Here is a 20,513-nt window from a genome sequence, read left to right as displayed (position 1 = left end):
GTTGACTACAATGGCCTCCACTAGCTTCACACATTACTGTTGGCCGCAAGCACACGAAGATGGCCTTGACTCATTATTGACCCAGAATGGAACTCACCTTGCACAACATTGTTAAGGTACAAAAGGAGCAGGGGAGTCATAATAGGACCTGCTGAAGTATGTCTATATGGCTATTTATCAATAATAAATATTCAAGTTAGGAATTAGGGTTATTTTTCAGCTATATCCATTGGTAGTACCATGGAGAGAACTTAGTCTTATGAAGATAATTTTTCCATTACCATATCTTACAAACAAATACTTTGACAATGCTAAAATTAAATGTTTACCCAGATCATTTCCAGAAAATCAACTTATCTTGACTAAAGTGAGTGGCAGAAAGCTTAATTACCATAGTCAGATCCAAAGATATGTCAAGCGCCCTCCTTAATGCACTTGACATATTTGTTTTTATCTGACTTTGTTAAGGAGGGCACTTGTCGAGATGAGATTGGTGTTGTATGTAAGAGATGAATCGCTGGGTTCTATCCCTGAGACCAATACTACACTGTGTGCTACCTAACTTTAATTTAAATAAATAAATTATGTACTCTAAAAAAATGTGCCAAGTTGGGTACAGAGCAAAAGAAACTATTGAATTCAGTTATTAGGGAATTCTGTTTCTTGGTGACCTCTGTAAGACCAGTCTCGGTGAACAGCTGATGGGAAAGGACAGATCACAGAGCTGAGAGTGAAAAGGCCCCAGTGGCCATATAGACGTCCAATAATTAGATCTTACTTGAGGTCCTCGGTCTTATGAAAAAAGATTTTAGCTTGACCCAAGTGTTTTTTTATAGCTTCCTTCATCTCTTTGTTCCTCAGACTGTAGATTATGGGGTTGAAGAAGGGGGACAAGACTGCAAAGGCCAGAGCAATGGCTGTGTCCCAGAATAAGGAGTAGGTGGCCGAGAAGCGTAGGTACATGAGGGCCACACTGCCAAAGAAAAGCAAAAAGACAGTGATGTGGGAGACGCACATGGAAAAGGCCTTGCGGCGGCCTTCAGCTGACCGAATACGTAGAATTACAGCCACAATGCCAACATAGGACATGAAAATGAGCATTACGGCTGTGATAGTCTCCACTGCGTGGACAGTATCCACCACCCGAATCATGACGATGGCTTGTGTGTCTGTGCAGGCCAGGCGTAGCACGGGGAGGAAGTCACAGAAGATATGCTCCAGGCGATTAGAGCCACAAAATGGCAGTGTCGAGATCCAGGCAATCTCAGGGAGGGGTGTGATAAAGCCACAAACACAGCAACCTAAAGTCAGTTGGGCACACAGCCTGGGGGTCATGATAGTGGGGTAATGAAGAGGGCTGCAGATGGCCAGGTAGCGGTCAAAGGCCATGGCTGTCAAGAGACAAACCTCGCTGATGCCAGTGGAATGGAAGAAATACATCTGCAGGAGGCAACCATTTAAGGAAATGGTCTTCTCACCGAGCAGGCTGGCAAGCATCTTTGGAATGGTCGCTGTGGTATACCAGATCTCCAGAAAGGAAAGGGTGCCGATGAAGAAGTACATGGGTGTGTGGAGGGGAGCATTCAGCTGGACCACTGTGATGATGACAAGGTTTCCAATGACAATGAAGGTGTAAATGAAGAGCAGTGGAATAAAACAGGTGACAGAACTTCCCCAGGAATAAGGGAAAGCAGAGAAGATGAACTCCTGAGCGGCACTTTGATTGGGGCTCTCCATTTTCTAGTTGAAAACAAGGACTTCCAACTCCCAGTTCACTCAAGCCTTGTAGGAGGTGCCTACTATTATTGGCCAGGAAGTAAACATGCCTACCGAATGCCAGCACTGTGTAGATCCCTGTACTGGGGATGCAGAGGAAGACAAAGGAAGAAAGAAATAGTCCATATTCCATATGCTTACAACTAAGGTTGTAGTATGGAAAAATATCCAGGCAGAAAGCAGAGTCAACATTTTAGACCAGTGATTCTCAAATTTTAGCATGCATCAGAGCCATATGGAGGGCTTGTTAAAACACAGATCGCTGGTCCATATCCTGAAGGTTACTAACTCAATCGATATGGGATAAGGCCAAAGAATTTGCATGCCTAACATTTCTAGGTGATGCTAATCCTACTGGTCAGGTGTGTTTAGACAAAGAAAGAATTAGACAAGGCAGTGAGGGAACAGCTAGGTGATGTTTCTTCTGTATTCAAGTCTTACTGGTTCCCCAACGATCTCCCCAAAATGGTTTCAAAATTCTTTCCTCAAACTCCCAATTCCTCATCTAATTCTTGGCATATGATTTCATTGAATATTCTAATGCCAAAGACAAACCATCACTGGTGAATTTCACCCTCTTCCTTCCCTTTCTGCCTCTAAATAAGACATCCTCTGTCTCTCTCTTTCTCTCTCTCTCCCTTCATCCCTCCATGTATATATGCATAATATACATAATATGTATTTAACAATTATTCAGAGAATATTCAGAAAAGAAAAACCACCGTTCATCTTTTTTTTTAAGAAACGATGGGTCATTCTACAATCTCCCATTCCTTCCCTTCCCCCTCTTCTAGAAAAATGGATCTCAAGTGTGTTTTGTGACAGAAGGCTTTGGTCAAATGATGTAGTTCATGGAAAGTGGCTAATTGAAGCCATAAATGCAGAGCTGCTCCAGGGGGATTGTATGGGGAGCGGAGGTGGACAGGGGGGCTGGAGGCTCTGTGAAATGCAATTTAAACTCAAGGCATTGCAGGATATGGTCCTATTAATTTATTCCATTTTGGGAAACATTTGTTTTATTTTCTTCATTGATTCTCTCTTTTCTGCTATCAAATGGGCACAAATCTTATCCTGGGAAAAAGTGCTATCTCTACACAGACTATTTATTTCCTTTGTATCAACATCATTTTTCCCTAATACATTAATATGTATTTATCGACTTCATTCGCTCCTGAAACCCTCTGAATCAATGATCTGCTCTCAATGCTCCACATCTCTTTTCTTAAAGTGTATCAGTGGCTTTCTGATTAAAAATTCAGTGGCCCCCCATCTCCTCATTGCCACTAACGTCCAAAGGTGAATCACCTGATCGTTGAAAGTCTTTCCTTTTTTGCCTTTTTGACATCATGCTATCCTGATTTCCCTCATTGGCTATTCTGTCTTCCACTTCCCAGATTTCTACCTTTGTTTATTTTTTCTATCTTTGTTTATTATTTCTTACTCCATATTTTTTCTCACACAGAGACTTTATTTATTCAAGATTGCTTATCAACTTCTTTTGGCCTTCTACTCTCATTCACTACAGTGGCTCCAGAATTCCTTATTTGTGGGTCTCTCTCCAGTGATCCACATTTTCTTCAGAACCCTCCCACTTAGAGGTCTCACGTGGACACAAACCTGCTCTCTCCACCTGTTACAAGTTGAATTCCGTCATCCCAAAGTTCACATGTTGACGTTCTAACCCCTGGGACCTCAGAATGTGACTCTATTTGGAGAAAGGGTCTTTAAGGAGATAATTAAATCAAAATGAGGTCACTCGGGTGGGTCCTAATCCAATATGACTGATGAACATCCAAGAAGAGTAGATGTGGACACAGACAGTTTCAGTGGGAGGACCACAGGAAGACTCAGGGGGAAGACAGCCATCTACAAACCACAAAGACCTCATGAGGAAGCAACTCTGCCCAAACCTGGATCTCAGACTTCTAGTTCTCAGAATTGTAAGAAAATAAATTCCTGATGTTGAAGCCACTGAACCCACATCTATCTTCATCCAAAAGTTAGTAATCCTAAGTCTAGTGCAAATGTTAATGATGTTAACGCCAAACAGCTAACTGGAAATCTCATTTGATTCCTGAAGCATTGATACCTGAAACATTTCAGAAATCAATCACTATGCTCACTTGTTTTAAAGCAAAAATCACGTAAGCTTTGGCCCCATTTACATCCCACAAGTTTCCTGGGAAATTTTAATATTTTGATATTTAATCCTGGGAAACTTTTATGCTTTGTACGAACTTGCCTTATAACGTTTTCTCCTAATTTCTCCTTGCTCCAAATAATCTCACAAATATTCACAGTATCTGCGTGCACTCTAAGGTTATCTATTCTTATGCAGGTGGGTTATTCTTTTCCTAGGTAGCTCCAATTCCCCCAAATTAGTTAAGTCACTGACCTTCCTGCTGTTGGACTCCAAAGTTGGACAAACATTGAGAAGACTCAATCTTTCTCTACCCTGATGTTGCCAGCCATATAGAGTCACTAAGACCAACTGCCTTTGCCCTTCTGCTGTGTTTCTACCCTGAGTCTTCCAACTGACCTTCGTTTCCTTCACCAGGTAGGGATTTATAGATCTGATGCTTCCTGTAGAACTCTCTCTCTCTGCCCCAGCCCCATATGTATGTATGTGTGTATCTTTTTCTGAGCATAACCAGCATGGGAAGACAGACTCTCCTGGGGATTTTACATAGGCTAATGAAGATAACTAAGAAAACAATCATTCCCATAATAGCTCCAATTAAGTGAAACAGTTCAGCCTGGTAATTAGGAGAACCCAGTCACAGGGAACTCCCAGAGAACTCCAGTCCAGGACAAATGAGATAGTCTGGAAGCCTGAAGCATTGGAATAAATGTACTTTTCTAAGTTTGTCTGTCTGTCTGTCTGTTTGTTTGTTTGTTTTTTCTAGAGAGAGAATAGGGAAGGGAGAGAGAGAGGGTGAGGGAGAATCCCAAGTAGGTTCCACACTCAGCGCAGAACCTGACCTGGGGCTCGATCCCACAACCCTGAGGTAACAGCCCGTGCCGATATCAAGAGTTGGACACCCAACCAACTGAGCCACGCAGGAGCCCCAGAATGAATGTATTTTTAAAAACTTCCTTTTCTGTGGTACTTTTGGTTGGCTTGGCTTTTAAATGAATCAAACCACTGAAAATCCGACACTTGGATTTGAAGGAAGTTGATTCAGCAGAGAGGAGCGGATTGGTGGAACAATGAAAAGCGAGATCCAGACTTCCATCCTGATTACTTATTTCCAGCCATGAAGCCAAATTTAGGAAAAAGCAAATTTGCTTTTAAGCTCTAAGACATTCCATTCTCTCTTCGAATTTCTCCTTCTCTGTGTTATGGGCTAAACTCCTCTGTAAAAAGTTCTGGTTCCGTTATTAAAAACAGCTGTTAGGAACCCAAATCTGAATTTTAGGAAATGACATTTTTCTTTTAGTATATTTGACGTGGGAATTGACAGTCAATAACACATTCTCCTCAAAATTTTGTGTTCTCATTGACAAGTTCAACTGGATGCTAACATGGTACTTCAAAAAATGACTGCTTATTAATTCTTACCCTATAATTAAACTACTCCTTATACTTGTATCAGTTAGGAATGCTCCTTGCTTATTTGATCCCGAATAGATGAGTCACTCTCTTGGACTTTTCCTTAAGGTTGCAAAATAGATCTCTAAGTGCCAGGCATCGTTTCCACACTCACGGCAAAAAAAGTTGTGCGGCTGGGACCCCACCAGCAATAGCTCACCCAGAAATCCTAGCAAATTGTTGCCAACATCTCCATACTCGGAACCCCTTCAGAGACACGGGCAAACTAGGTTTAGGTATGGGTCCTGGATTAGACAACCGAGCCAACAGGATCTGCTATATCCCTGTTCACCTTAAAATACTAATTTGGAAGTTAAATCAAATTTTAAAATTCTGTATAATTTTAAGCATCGTGTTTGCTTTAGGAGACTCTATAAAAGGTATTGGTTATTTACATGGAAACAAATTTACTTGACAACCCGTGATGACATTTAATTCTGTATCATCGATTCCAAACTCAGGCAATGGTTCCCTTCAAGTAGTACATGAAGTCATGTCTAAGAAATTTATATAGTTGCAGCCATTTTAGACTTATTGGAACAATCCACTATTTTCATAAATGACATTAAATTACAATATGAAAGTATAAATTATTTTTTAACGTTTTGAAGCATGATAAAAACAATGAAATACATATCCATTTATTCAATGAATGAAATTTTATGAAACAAAAGACTCAGTATTAAAGTCGTCAACATGTAGGGGCATCTGGGGGGCTCAGTCAGTTAAGTAACCGACCCTTGGTTTCCGACTTTTGTATCATGACTCAGGTCATAGTCTCACGGTTCATGAGTTTGAGGCCTGTGTCAGACTCTGCACTGACAGTGTAGAGCCTGCTTGGGATTCTCTCTCTCTCTCTCTCTCTCTCTCTCTCTCTGTCCCTCTCTCTCTCTTTCAAAAATAAATAAATAAACTTTATTTATTTTTTTTAACGTGTATTTATTTTTGAGACAGAGGGACAGAGCATGAACGGGGGAGGGACAGAGAGAGAGAGGGAGACACAGAATCAGAAGCAGGCTCCAGGCTCTGAGCCATCAGCCCAGAGCCCGATGCGGGGCTCGAACTCATGGACCACGAGATCGTGACCTGAGCTGAAGTCGGACGCTTAACCGACCGAGCCACCCGGGCGCCCCAATAAATAAACTTTAAAATTAAATTAAGATGCTTATTTATTTTGAGAGAGAGAGAGTGAACGCAAGTGGGTGGGTGAGGAACAGATAAGAGAGGGAGACGCAGAATCCGAAGCAGCCTCCAGACTCTGAGCTGTCAGCACAGAGCCTCACATAGGACTCAAAGTCATGAACTGTGAGATCATGACCTGAGTGAAGTCAGATGCTTAAGTGACTGAGCCACCTAGGCGCCCCATCAAAATAAATCACCAAACTTAAAAAAAAAAGCATATTTAAAAAGAAGAAAAAGAAAAATTGTCAACACATAACAATTAAGAGTTAAAAGGGAAAACAGAAAAGATCTGCACTGGTTATTAAATATATGCGATATTATACCAGTGATTCTCAAATAAACGTGTTTGCATTCCTTTTGTTTTGTCTCAGATTGACGAAGAATATGCCAAGGGATACATGCTACACGAGGTAATGTGTTGAAATGTAAACTCTCAATGTTGCTGACTATACACATTTTTAGGATATTGGGAATCGTGATTTGGCACTATTTCATTTTTAAATCCTGAATATTATTGAATATTGCAGCTGTATTTCTAGGAATTAATCTTGCAACAAGATCGCAGTCTACAAACGTACATGCCGTTTTTCACTGTGACATGATTTCACTGTGACATGTTTATGCTTAGATGTGATTGAAATAAACTTAAATCTGCAGCCATAGGGATAAGGGGTACAACCATAATACAACATACTATGCTGCAATTGTTTGATATGGAAATACTAGACCTCTGTGCTGTGACTTGGAAAGACATAAACAAATGTGTTGTTAACTCTGATGGCATGCGATCTGCTTTTGTTTTTAGAGTTTATTTATTTATTTATTTATTTAGAGAGTGAAACAGTGTGGGGGAGGGGCGGAGAGACAGGGGAGAGAAAATTCCAAGTGGGCTCCGTGCCATCAGCGCAGAGCCTGATGCAAGGCTTGATCTCACGAACTGTGAGATCATGGCTTGAGCCAAAATCAAGAGTCGGACACTTAACCAACTGAGCCAACCAGGCGCGTCAATGATCTGCTTTTGTAAAAAAAAAAAAAAAAATAGAGAGAGAGAGACAGAGACAGAGAAATCTACATGGAAATATGTTTTTATTTATTTTCCTTAATTTTCATACTTCCTCCTATTTTCTCCATAGACAGCTATTTAAATTACTTAACTGTAATCGTAAGATATCTTCCGCAGGTATGTTTCCTTGCGAAACAAGCATTTGTGTTTTGTGTACATGTGCTTTTTGTTCACATCAATTGTATCAGATTGATTTCGTTGCATTGTTGATTTTTTTTTCCACTCAGCATTATTTTTTAGTTATTTAGGTTTCTTTGTGTTCATTGAGTTCACACCATCTAGCCCCTATATGATCCTCTGAAATATTCACTGATCTTAGTTAAAGCAACTCTTCCCCATCATAGGTCACAGATTGCTTCCAACTTCCCCACACCCAACTAACATCTTCACACATGTTGATTTATTAACACGTGTGAAAATATGTTTGGGACACATTCCTAGGAGCAAGATTACTAGGAGAGAGGATACACTCGAGTTTAAGTTCTACCAGAATTTTCTCCAGAATGGCTACACTAGTTTATATTACCTGCTGGGTATGTGTGTTTCTTTGTCTCTACATCCCCTCCAACACTGAGCCTTAATAAAGAGTTTAAGCATGTCTTTTGCTTTCTTTCTTTCTTTCTTTCTTTCTTTTCTTTTTTTTTTTTTGAGAGAGAGAGAGATAAAGAGAGAGAGAGCGCACATGAGCAGGGGAGGGGCAGAAAGAGGGAGAGAATCCACACTGACAGCATGGAGCCAGATGAGGGGCTCAAACCCATGAACTGTGACATAATGACTCGAGCCAAATCAAAGACTAGGGCACTTAACTGACTGAGCTTCAGGTGCCCCAGAGTTTAAGCATCTCTTTATGTGATTATGAGCCTTTTGCATTTATCTTATTTTAAATTACTTGTCTATATTTGTTGCTGATTTTCTTCCAAGTTTCTTTTATTTGTTCTTCTTTTAAAGAAATCTTTTACTTTAAGGAAAATGATTTTTTTCTCACCCCAAATAAACTAAACAAATATGCAACAAGAAATGGTATTATGGTTTCAGAAAAAGACACGCTCACCAATTTACCTAACACAGCAGTTTCTAATTAGAGACCACTATAGAGAATTCATACGAACTTTATGCTATGTTTGGACAAACACAAAACATTTTGCTTATGTACGTTTAACAAGCGATAAGAATACAAAAGTAGGGGGTGCCTGGGTGGCTCAGTCGGTTAAGCGTCCAGCTTCAACCCAGGTCGTGATCTCATGGTTCATGAGTTCAAGCCCCGCATCGGGCTCTGTGCTGACAGCTCGGAGCCTCCAGCCTGCTTCCGATTCTGTGTCTCCCTCTCTCTCTCTGCCCCTATCCTGCTCATGCTCTATCCCTCAAAAATAAAGTTTAAAATATTTTTTTTTAATTTTTTTTTTAAATTTTTTTTTCAACATTTTTAATTTATTTTTGGGACAGAGAGAGACAGAGCATGAACGGGGGAGGGGCAGAGAGAGAGGGAGACACAGAATCGGAAACAGGCTCCAGGCTCCGAGCCATCAGCCCAGAGCCCGACGCGGGGCTCGAACTCACGGACCGCGAGATCGTGACCTGGCTGAAGTCGGACGCTTAACCGACTGCGCCACCCAGGCGCCCCTAAAATATTTTTTTAAAAAAGAATACAAAAGTAGAATCTCTACAATTCTTCAATATGGCGTGCATATGTTTTTTTTTATTTTCACATTGTTTTAAAAGCTTTTGTATTTAACTATTATTCCACCTTAAAAAATCTTTAATGCTGTAACATTATTTCCAAATACTGATCAAGTGCAAGAGGACTAAAAACCACAAAAACGGTGAGGAAAATGGTAGAGAAAAAAGAATGGTCTTTCCAAAGAATGGCCCACCTGCATATCCCCCCCCCCCCCCAAACCCCACTGCAGGTCTCCAGCACCTTCTCTGTTTCTAAATGATAAAAAAAAATCTATTAATTTTTTTAATGTTTATTTTTGAGAGAGAAAGAGAGAGACAGAGCGCAAGCAGGGGAGGGACAGAGAGAGAGAGAGAGAGAGACAGAATCCGAAGCAGGCTCCAGGCTCTGAGCTGTCAGCACAGAGCCCGACACGGGGCTCGAACTCACGAGCTATGAGATCATGACCTGAGCTGAAGTCTGGCGCTTAACCGACTGAGCCACCCAGGCGTCCCCTGCAAAAATCCATTTAATGTGTAAAATATCTTTCCCACACATGCACACACACACACACACACACACACACACACATGCACACACACAACCAGGTGGCATGGTTAAATAATTACACATTTGATGCAGATAATGTTTCTGAAAATTATAGAATTATTAAGAAATAATTAACAATACGATTCTAAAATACTCACAACCCAAAAGACAATCTTAAGATTCAGACAGTAAGGACTAGTTATTAAATTTCGACAATTCCGGGCTGGTACGGTGCCAGACAAAGCCCACGCACAGTAGAACGCAGTAACTTATGAAGTGTTTCACACGTGGATATTAAAACAATAATCATTTAGCCTCCTACTGATGAGTCTGCTCGTCAGCTGCAAGAAGGTGACTTAGGCTGGACTCCTGGCTTTGGGTTCTGGTTCTGGACTCCAGGCACCAGGCTTTGGGCAGATCAGCCCCCCGATGTCTCTAATTCTCTGAACCAGGGGCTCCCAGGCACACGGCCTCATGAGTCCAATCCTGCCCGAAAAGCAGCCACCAGAACGAACCCAACCACAAAGGCATGGATTCAACCCCTGTAATGTCCACTGACATCCCAATAGTCAAAAAAAAAAAAAAAAAAAAAAAGAAAGAAAAGAAAAGAAAAAGAAAGAAAAAAAAAGAAAGAAAGAAAGAAAAGAAAAAGAAAAAAGCCAATCCAAAGTTATGGGGCAGAAAAGTATACACCACCCACCCTGAAGATTTGTGAACTTGTAATTCCGTTATGGGGATGTGAAGAATTGGGACCAATAACTCAGTTTATCACTGCAACTTATCACTAACCTTTATGACAGTCGTGCTACAATTTCGCCTTGTCCGTGATAGAATTGGCAGCTTCGCAGAGCAGCTCGACTTCTTACTTAATCCATGTAATCAAAGTTGTACTGAAAGTGCCCCACCGATGCACTAGTGCAACCATTTGCAAAAATAATATTTTTACCAACAGCTATAAACATATCAGCGCATGTTACTTTAGTGAGTCAACTTCTTGAAATTTATCTTGAGACAGAAGTTTTTGAAAATGGAAAGAACTTTATGCAAAAAAAAAAAAAGATAATTGCCATATTTATAAGAATGGTGATAACCAGGGGCACCTGGGTGGCTCAGTCGGTTGAGCGTCCGACTTTGGCTCAGGTCATGATCTCAGGGTGCATGGGTTTGAGCCCCGCATCAGGCTCTGTGCTGACAGCTGGGAGCCTGGAGCCTGCTTCGGATTCTGTGTCTCCCTCTCTCTCTCTCTGCCCCTCCCCTGCTCACATTCTGTCTCTCTCTCTCTCTCTCTTAAAAAATAAAATAAATATTAAAAAAAAAAAGAATGGTGATAGCCAGGAAACAATATAAAGGTTCAAAAGAGAGAAATAATAATTTGCATATCCAATCCAATTTTTGCCATAATTAAACTGATGGCCCTAAGTACTTTGTAGAAACATGAATAAGTTTTAGTATATAATTTTGAATTAAACATTTTTTATTACCAAGTCACATAGGTATTAGAGGAAAACTGCTACACGAAATATATATTTTAGCACTGATATCGGAAAAGAGACAATTTCTTAGAGGGGTGGATTAAATCATCAATAAATTTCATTGCCTATAGATGTAAACATATGCATTTATTATGTCAACATTTTCTCACACTGATCCTACGTGAGATGCTAAGTTCCCACGGGGAGGGATCTGATCTACTCAGTTGCTTTTCACAGTTACGGGGTTAACATAACTGCACATCATCCGTGACGCCCCTGTTCACGACAGCGTCACATACAGAGCACCCCAGTATGTAGATCTTAAAAATACCAGCAAGGCTGACTGGAAAGGAAGCAAAGATGGGGGATCCAGTCTATGGTCTGGGTGCCAGAAGCTCTTGCTTCTGCTTAATGTCCAGTAGCTTCCAGAAAGAACTTGGACCCGTCACCTTAGTGTCATGGGGAGTGGGCTCCATGGGCTCCATCAGGTCACTGGGAGCTTTGTAAAGAGATTCGATACCAAAGAAAGGTAATACCTATGAGTATTATTAATATTTATACAATTAACCGCCTTGAAGTAAAAGAGCAAATTAAAATCAAATGCACAAAATGAGAGATACAGAAAAGAAAACGGTGTTTTTGCCGTCTCTGTAAGTCCTCATAGGACTTTCTCTGTCAGTCTTCTCACCAACTCATGGAGAAGAAATTTGGGCTAATTGCATAATTCTTTTCAGTTCTCATGTCTGTGGGGTCAGTATTTTGCAAAGAAGTTCCATCCATATAGAAGGCTGCTTCCTAAGTTACCTACCACGTACATGAAACACCTTTTGAGGGCAAAGGAGCTTCTTAATAGCATCTTTCATATCATTATTTCTCAGGCTGTATATCATGGGATTGAAAAGGGGAGAAAGGACAGAGAATGTTAGAGCAATGGCTGTGTCCCAGAATGGCGTATACATGGCAGAGAATCTGAGGTACATGAGGGCCACGCTGCCAAAAAACATCAGGAAGACGGCAATGTGGGCGACGCAGGTGGAGAAGGCCTTTTTACGACCCTCCGCTGAAGGGATGCCCAGGATAACAACCACAATTCTGATGTACGAAAGGGAAATAATCAGACTCGTTATCAGAATGGCTGAAGCATGAATCACATCTTGCACTAGGATCACAGAGGCATCCGTACAGGCTAAATTTAATAATGGACCGAAATCACAGAAGATCTGATGGATTTGGTTGGGGCCACAGAAAGGTAGGGTAGAAATCCATACAACCTCAGGTAGAAGGATGAGGAAACCAAAGACACAAGAGCCTGCAGAAAGCTGAGCGCATAGTCGGGGGGTCATGATGGTCAGGTAGTGAAGAGGGTTGCAGATGGCAACGTACCTGTCGATGGCCATGATGGTCAGCAAGGCTCCTTCAGTGTTTCCGAGTGAATGGAAGAAGTACATCTGCAAGAGGCAGCCAGTAAAGGAGATGGTCTTTTGGCTGCTGATCAGATTGGAGAGCATCTTGGGGATGGTGGCCGTGGTGTACCAGATCTCCAGAAATGAGAAGATACTGATGAAATTGTACATGGGGTTGTGGAGACGGGTGTCCAGCCGGACAGCAAAGAAGACCATCAGGTTCCCGACGACAATAAAGGTGTAGACGAAAAGTAGGGGGAAGAAGTACAGGAGGCCACCATCTTGGAGGTGTGGGAAGCCAGTGAAGATGAATTCAGTCACGGCTGATAGATTTTCACTCTCCATTATCCCCAGAAGAGCTTCCTGTGAATAAGGGAGAGGTTATACCCAAGTAACAGAGAAGGAAATCGACACAGTGTAAACATAAACAGTATTTTGGTTACGTGGCGTTTTTTTGCGTGTGTTTTGACACTTCCTCAGTTCAAAATGACCAGTGGCTTGCCTGTATCTGGAATCTTTATTTGGGAGACAGTATAGCTAATGATTAGTACAGCCAGGGTTCAAATCGAACATATCGAACATACTGAGCCTGAATTCTCATCCTGCTGCCTATTAGTTGGGCGATAACGGGCAAGTCCCACAATCTCTCTGAGATTCAGCATCTTCTTCTGTAGGTGAAAACCTATTTGTCCAATCGGAGTTGTATTACATGAGTTAATGTATCAACGCCCCTGACATTCATGATCAATATCTGTTCTCATTTCTTTCCGAGATCGGCTTTCTGAAACAGTAATATTAACAGTATCTCATTCAGATCTTGTTCACTTCTCCACCATTTGCTATGTGAATTCTTTCTTTACTGCCACTTACAGAAGACATTTTGTCCTATGTGTCAGTGACATGATAACCGCAAAGCAACATAAATGTTTCAGTTATTATATTATGACTACCCTTTTGCGCCAGAAACTCCTGATTACCGCTACTTGAAGATTTTTCTCCCTTGGCTCTCATGCAACCCCACTCCAGGTTCGCCCTGTTCCTATATGGAGGCTTCTTCTCGTGTGTTCGCTATATCATTGTTTCCTTCTATGTGTTATGGACCCATCTTCTTTACCCACTCGGTACATGGCTGTGTATGGCATGTTTCTGCTGTGGCCCCTGAAGTCCTGTCTTTCCTCACTGTCTGTGGATGAACAATACATAGGCATCAAGCCTCTGTCTCCAGCACAGGTGTGTTTCCAGACTTCAGATCCGCACACCCAGCATATCCCCACCCGCCACTCCCTCCTCCTGCGCGATGGCAGATTTCAGGGTCTACCTCCAATTCCCCGAGATCATTGCCTTGTGAAGGCCAACACTCTTTTGGGAAGGCATTCAGACTCGCTTTTCTTCACCAGGATGCTTCTGGCTCCCTTTGGGTTTCAGCTCAGCCTCTGCCTCCTGTCAGAAGTGCGCTCATGTCCTTCCCCACATTCACACACGCACACACACACATGTACACATACACCTCTGGGTTTATTCTCATCTCTGTGTCTTCGGCAGGGCCTCTACCATTAACTTGATTAAGTTTCACTGCAATTCTTGTTCTCTGTTTAACTTCACTAGACTGTGAGCTTCCATTTGGGCAGGATGAGCCTTTGTCTTTCACGACCCCTAGTATATATTAAGCACTTGAAAGTAGCTTCTTTTGTAATGACTAGGTTTGGATCTGACTTGCAAACATCATTAAAGCCAGAAAAATCCAGAAGCAAGGCAGGTAGAGAAGAGAGGATGAGCATTCATGTCTTGGACCATCACATGGTCTGAATAACTGGATATAATTTCTGATTGAAAATATGCAGAGCCCAGAATTCCAAAGATGGAACTTCCTCAGAAGCCCTAGTCCAATGCCCAAATTCAAGCCTCCCCAGATCTTCACTGAGTCTTTAGAATGTGTTTCATCCTTAGCAAAGAAAATGGATAATTTCTCCCCAGCCCTCAGTGACCCTAAACTCACCTCTGCAAAATACCAGAGGGCTCTTCCTTTTCTCTGGGTCTCTGCATTGTCGAATGTTCTTTCACTGTCTCTGGAAGTGTTGTTATAGCCATCCTACAAAAGACACCAAAGGGAAAATGAACTCCACTGAGGTTTTATCCCTAGGTAATAAGTAGAAAGAAATCTATCCCCTCATGGGGTCAATTATCAGACATCCCTGCCCTGTCTTCTCATTAAATCTTCAGGTCAGAGGAGAATCAGTGTCCCAAGGAAGACTCACAGATCCTGGTGACCATTGTTACCACCATTTTCTTGTTACTGGTTACGATTTAACCAGTCAGTTCCCATCTCGGTATGGAATTGAGAGGGTTTCATACAAAGAACAGCTTTGAAAGGATTCTACCCTCACAAAAACACACAAGAAATAAAACAGTGTTAGAGTGCCTCGGTGGCTCAGTCACTTAAGCATCCAAATTTGGCTCACGTCATGATCTTGTGGGTCACAAGTTTGAGCCCCACATCGGGCTCTGTGCTGACAGCTCAGAGCCTGGAGCCTGCTTTGGATTCTGTGTCTTCCTCTCTCTCTGCTCCTCCCTGCTCATGCTCCATCTCTCTCCCTCTCAAAAATAAATAAAAACATTTTTAAAAAATTAAAAAAGGAACAGCATTGAAGGTGATTTACTGGCATGTTAAGTATCATGGATAAAGTAGTGAAGAAAAAAGAAAACAATTTCTGGGAAAACATGTCGTTTGGAAAAGTGAGCCAGTACTAAAGAAGACGATGGAAACCCCCCCACCTTCTTCCTTCCAGCAACATATACGGGGCTCTCCTTCAAATTATTCCTATGGAGTCTGATGAATTCCTTAAATTTTCTATTTTTCCCCACAAATATATGAAAGATTGGTCTTGTATACCACTTCGTTCACAGTGTGTTGCAAACATCGCCAAACGCAACGACACATATATTAATTCGTTTTCTATTCACCATTCTTACGGAAAATATCTTAGAAGTTTCCTGATATGGTAGCAAAGCGATGGGGTCACGTCTTTCGTGTGAATGTGGTTACGGAGCCTGGATCAAGAATACACAATGTTAGGAAGAAGGACTTCTCATCTCTAATCATGGAATTTGGTGACTTAGAATAGTTTATAAAAATAAATTCATATTAACGACGACTGTGTAAGATATGTTTATTTTTAACCACTGAAAATTATCAGGGAAGATTTTTTTCCCTTCACGTTTCTCTCGAGTGTAATACCAAAACCTTATCGCTAAGAAATATTTATATGCTCCCTTGAATATGCAATTTTATCTAGATTGTCTATCCCCCCCCCCCCGCCCATGAAAACTAACCTGATTTTTAGTATCAGCAACATTTGGCAAGTTTGCTTTACAGATATAATCTGTGGTTCATCTGTTTCTAGAAATAAAATTATTTCCATGAGAAAATGCATAAATTAACAAGAACGGAAAGTGACTCACTTTACTTTAAGAAAAAGAAATGTTGGGATGCCTGGGTGGCTCAATTGGTTAAGAGTCTTACTCTCGGTTTCAGCTCAGGTCATGATCTCACAGTTTGTGAGTTTGAGCCCCGCGTTGGTCTCTGTGCTGATAGCACAGAGCCTGCTTGGGATTCTCTCTCTCTCTCCCTATCTCCTCTTATGCTCTCCATCTCTCTCTCTCTGTCTCTCTCTCTCTCTCTCAGAATAAATAAATAAAACTTCTAAATAAAGAGAAAAGAAATGTTTAATTTGTCTGTATTTGCCCTTATCCAGGTGTTAGGAAATCTGGAAATGGAAATAGTTGAATGACCATAGTGCCCCCTTTTTAACCTAACAGACCAGCCTTCACCGTGGACTTGAATTGTCAAGAGTTGCCCCACTGCAACCCAAGTGAACGTCCAGTTGGCAAACGGGCACCGATGGTAGCAACGTGGAGAAACACACTTGCACAGTCTCTTTATTCTCTGATTCTCTGATTTGTTGCTTTCTGAATAAATAAATAAATAAATAAATAAATAAATAAATAAATAAAATTCTTCTCCCTGCTCTTTTTCAAATGTACCACATGAAAAATGTAAACAGTTGGGTATAGGAAGCCCTTTGTGACACTTAGAGGAATAAGTTCACTTTTAGATTGGCAGAGGCATTTTTAAACCTTTATATTTATTTTCCTTCAGGATGGAAAGTTATCCGATACTTAATTGACAATAGCAAGCTTTTGTATGTGGGAGTGCCGCTGGGATGCTGGATGCGTCACACGTCCTCCACTTCTGTGGGTCCTCCTGCCCTCGGGGTGCATTTGTCTTTCCAATGCCTGTTCCTGCAAACTCAGGAATGCGAATGTGACCGTTTGAATTCTGGCTGCCCACGGAACAGGAATGCAAATTTTCTGGCGAGGCTACGGTGAAGCCGTGAAGTGCGATCCTAAGTCGAGAACAGGTGTTGTTGGATAATTTCTTGTTTCCTTATCTGCTTTTGTTTGCGTTCGTTATTTACGATTAGCATGGCCCAAGGTCAAAATCACGGGGTTTGGCTTCGGAGGCCGAGTAGGACTGAAGTTTGTATGTGACTACATCCCAGGCCTCCTCTCCATTTCCAGCTGCTTTTGTCAGCGGCCCTTTAATTTAAATGGTTTCCTCGATGGGACTCGAACCAAGTGGATGACACACAGCCACTAATGTGCCTCTTCTCTGTTGGTTGTGGAATCCTAAACTCAGAATTTTGAGGCAAAGATGTCCCAACTTCACTTCATGTGCCATCCACCAAAGGAAACCCAGGAGTTGAAGAGGTAAAGTCCCCACTTGATAAACAGAAATATGCCAGATACTCATTCATGAGCCCCCATCCCAATGCATTATCTATCAAAATCCAACTTCTGTTTGGAATTTTCAACACTTGAAAAAAATTTTTTTAATGTTTATTTTTTGAGAGACAGAGAGAGACAGAACGTGAGCAGGGGAGGGGCAGAGAGAGAGGGAGACACAGATTCCGAAGCAGGCTCCAGGTTCCTGAGCTGTCAGCACAGAGCCTGACGCGGGGCTTGAACTCACAAACCATGAGATCATGACCTGAGCTGAAGCTGGACACTTAGCCAACTGAGCCACCCAGGCGCCCCTGGAACTTCCAACACTTTTATCAAAAAAGATTCCCGCAAAATATTTCCCAGATAGGGCCTTCTCTTGCCTGTACTGAATTCCCTTAAATTTTGTGTCGTATATACTATGACTTTAAGAGATTATTTACATTTTGTCTATTGACTTCACCTTTCTTTGTTTTTCAGGACTTACAGAGGTTTTTTTCTTCCGCCCCCCCCTCTGGAAGGATGCTTGTGATGTAAGCTAGGTGGGGTTGCTTCGTGTTTTGTGCGCCTTTTGGGTCTCTAAAGAAATTAATATCCACGTGGTTTGGGCTGTTTTATTGGACTGTCGGGGAAGGAAATTTCAGTACACGGGATAAAATTGCTATTTTTATACCAAAATTATTGTACGTGTGTTTTGTGAAGATAATTATAAGAGCTGTGCATGAATTATGATGGAAACTTCAGGCAACAGCACTGGATATGGCAAGGAGAGGAAAGTTTCTTTAGAGCTGTTCGGTTAGAAAGTCAAATGCATCATGTTATTTGAAGCAGCCATTCCATAGATGCAAAGAAGACTTTTGTGTTGAAGAAAATGAAGATGCTTAGCCCCGGGAAGACCAGCAATAACTAACGTTCCTCTCTGTGTGTATCTGTGTGTACTGAAGTGTATATGTGTCAACAGTATCCTACACGGTAGGTTTCTTATGAACATGTTTGGCAACAGGAATCATTTAGTCTTATTAAATGTATACACTTATTATTCTAATGAAGAACTAATTACACTACTAAAAAGGAAAGTATACTTGACTTCCTTAAGTATTATCATTATTATTATTATTATTATTATTATTATTTTAAGATATCTGCTTCCCGGGGCTCCCGGATGGTTCACTCAGTTAAGCATCTGACTCTTGGTTTTGGCTCAGGTCATGATCTCGCCATTCGTGAGTTTGAGCTCCATATCAAGCTCTGTGCTAACAGTGCAGGGAGTGCTTGGGATATAGTCTCTCTCTCTCTCTGTGCCTCCCCCCTGCTTGTGCTCTCTTTCTCTCTCAAAATACATAAATTAATTTCAAAAACTTAAAAAAAAACAAGATAGCTACTCCCAACAAACCTAATCAGGTAATCCATGATCCATAATGAAATAGAGAACTTTCCCGAGATCTATTGCCTGAAGCACACGGCCAGCTTCTGGAGTGATGAGCGAGCTTTCCTTTAATTACAACCGTTCAGAAGAAAGCAAGCAAATCAACCCCATAATAAGGTTCTTGACCGTATGTACATCATTGTTAATAGCTATGACCTAGAGTATAAATGTGTTTTCCTAGATATCAGGGAAAATAATGAGGAGAACAGACAGAAAGTTCAGTGTGATAAAGAACTATGTATAGAGTGGTTTCATTTTTTTTTTTTTAATCTGTTACAGAAAACAGTAAGACGGGGGGAGGAGATTTGTGGCTCAGAATTAACCTCCAAACGTGTCGAACGTTTTCCGAAGGTGAACAGTGTTCTAATCGCGTTCTTCATGTCCTTGTTTCTCAGACTATAGGTGACGGGATTGAAGAAGGGGGCAAGGATAGTAAACATCAGTGCAGTTGTGGTGTCCAGGACTGGGAGGTAGGTGGCATTGAATCGTGAGTACATGAGGGACACGTGGCCGAAGAAAATCAGGGACACAGCGAGATGGCCTGCACAGGTAGAAAAGGCCTTTTGCCGAGCCTCAGCAGAGGGGATCCTCAGGACCACAGCGACCATCCTGATAGAGAACAGGGCAATGATTAGGATGGTAGCGGTGATGGCCACAGCATGGATCACATCTCCAACCAGAGTCGTGGACGTGTCTGTACAGGCCAGGCTCAGCACGAGGACCGAGTCACAGAAGATTTGACAGATTTGGTCGGGCCCACAGAGAGGCGGTGTGGAAATCATCACAATCTCAGGAAGCAGGACGAGGAGACCCAAGATGCAGGAGCCTGCAGAGAACCGAGCACAGAGCCGGGGGGTCATGATCATCTGGCAGCGGAGAGGGTCGCAGATGGCCACGGACCTGTCGATGGCCATGGTGGTCGACAGCATCCCCTCGGGATTTCCCAGTGAATGGAAGAAGTACATCTGCAGGAGGCAGCCAGTAATGGAGATGGTCTTCTTCTCGCAGATGAGGTTGGAGAGCATCTTGGGGATGGTGGCTGTCGTGTACCGGATCCCCAGAAAGGGGAAGATGCTGATGAAATTGTACATGGGGTTGTGAGGATGGGTGTCCAGCCGGACAGCAAAGAAGACCATCAGGTTCCCGATGACAATAAAGGTGTAGACGAAAAGTAGGGGGAAGAAGTACAGGAGGCCGCCATCTTGGAGCTGCGGGAAGCCAGTGAAGATGAATTCAGTCACGGCTGACAGGTTTCCCCTCTCCATATGCACAGCAGAGCTCCCTGCGAATGAAGGAGAGGGCACACAGCAGCTCACAAGGAGGCGGAGAAGAACGGGTGGTGAACAGCTAAGTAACTTGGATGAATAACAGGAAATAACTTGCAAGTTTTCTTCTTTCCTAATTTCACACTCTTGTGCACATTGACTAGTATTTGACTTTTTCTCCCCGCTCCTTCAGAGGCACGATCACAGAAACAGCGGTCCCCAAATGTTTTTAAGTGTTTTCTTTATTATTTATTTTTGAGAAAGACGGAGAGAGTGGGAGCAGGGGCGGGGCAGAGAGAAAGGGAGAATCTCAAGCAGGCTCCGCGCTGTCAGGGAAGAGCCCGATGGGGGG

At 42.0% G+C, this 20,513-nt stretch overlaps 3 protein-coding genes across 3 annotated transcripts; all 3 read right to left on the bottom strand.

Moving 5' to 3' along the window:
- Positions 1-774: 774 nt before the first annotated feature.
- Positions 775-1,737, bottom strand: OR6K2 (olfactory receptor family 6 subfamily K member 2). Its single transcript, XM_060643238.3, has one exon. It carries the CDS (start codon positions 1,735-1,737, stop codon positions 775-777), a length of 963 nt encoding a protein of 320 aa, XP_060499221.3.
- Positions 1,738-12,088: 10,351 nt separating this feature from the next.
- LOC132685777 (olfactory receptor 6K3-like) lies at positions 12,089-13,036 on the bottom strand. Its single transcript, XM_060643175.1, has one exon. The coding sequence runs from the start codon at positions 13,034-13,036 to the stop codon at positions 12,089-12,091; it is 948 nt and encodes a 315-aa protein (XP_060499158.1).
- A 748-nt stretch (positions 13,037-13,784) lies between these two features.
- On the bottom strand, positions 13,785-20,206 carry LOC132685860 (olfactory receptor 6K3-like). The gene is made up of 3 exons (XM_078441250.2): positions 19,220-20,206; positions 14,688-14,780; positions 13,785-13,874 (listed from the first exon to the last, which is right to left on the bottom strand). The coding sequence occupies exons 1-3, from the start codon at positions 20,159-20,161 to the stop codon at positions 13,785-13,787; spliced, it is 1,125 nt and encodes a 374-aa protein (XP_078297376.2). The 5' UTR covers positions 20,162-20,206.
- Positions 20,207-20,513: the final 307 nt, after the last annotated feature.

Source organism: Panthera onca, chromosome F1, assembly GCF_046562875.1.
Source record: "Panthera onca isolate mPanOnc1 chromosome F1, mPanOnc1 haplotype 2, whole genome shotgun sequence".
Taxonomy (NCBI): domain Eukaryota; kingdom Metazoa; phylum Chordata; class Mammalia; order Carnivora; family Felidae; genus Panthera; species Panthera onca.
The sequence above is the reverse complement of the archived record's forward strand: the minus strand, read 5'-3'. Positions and strand labels throughout refer to the sequence as shown.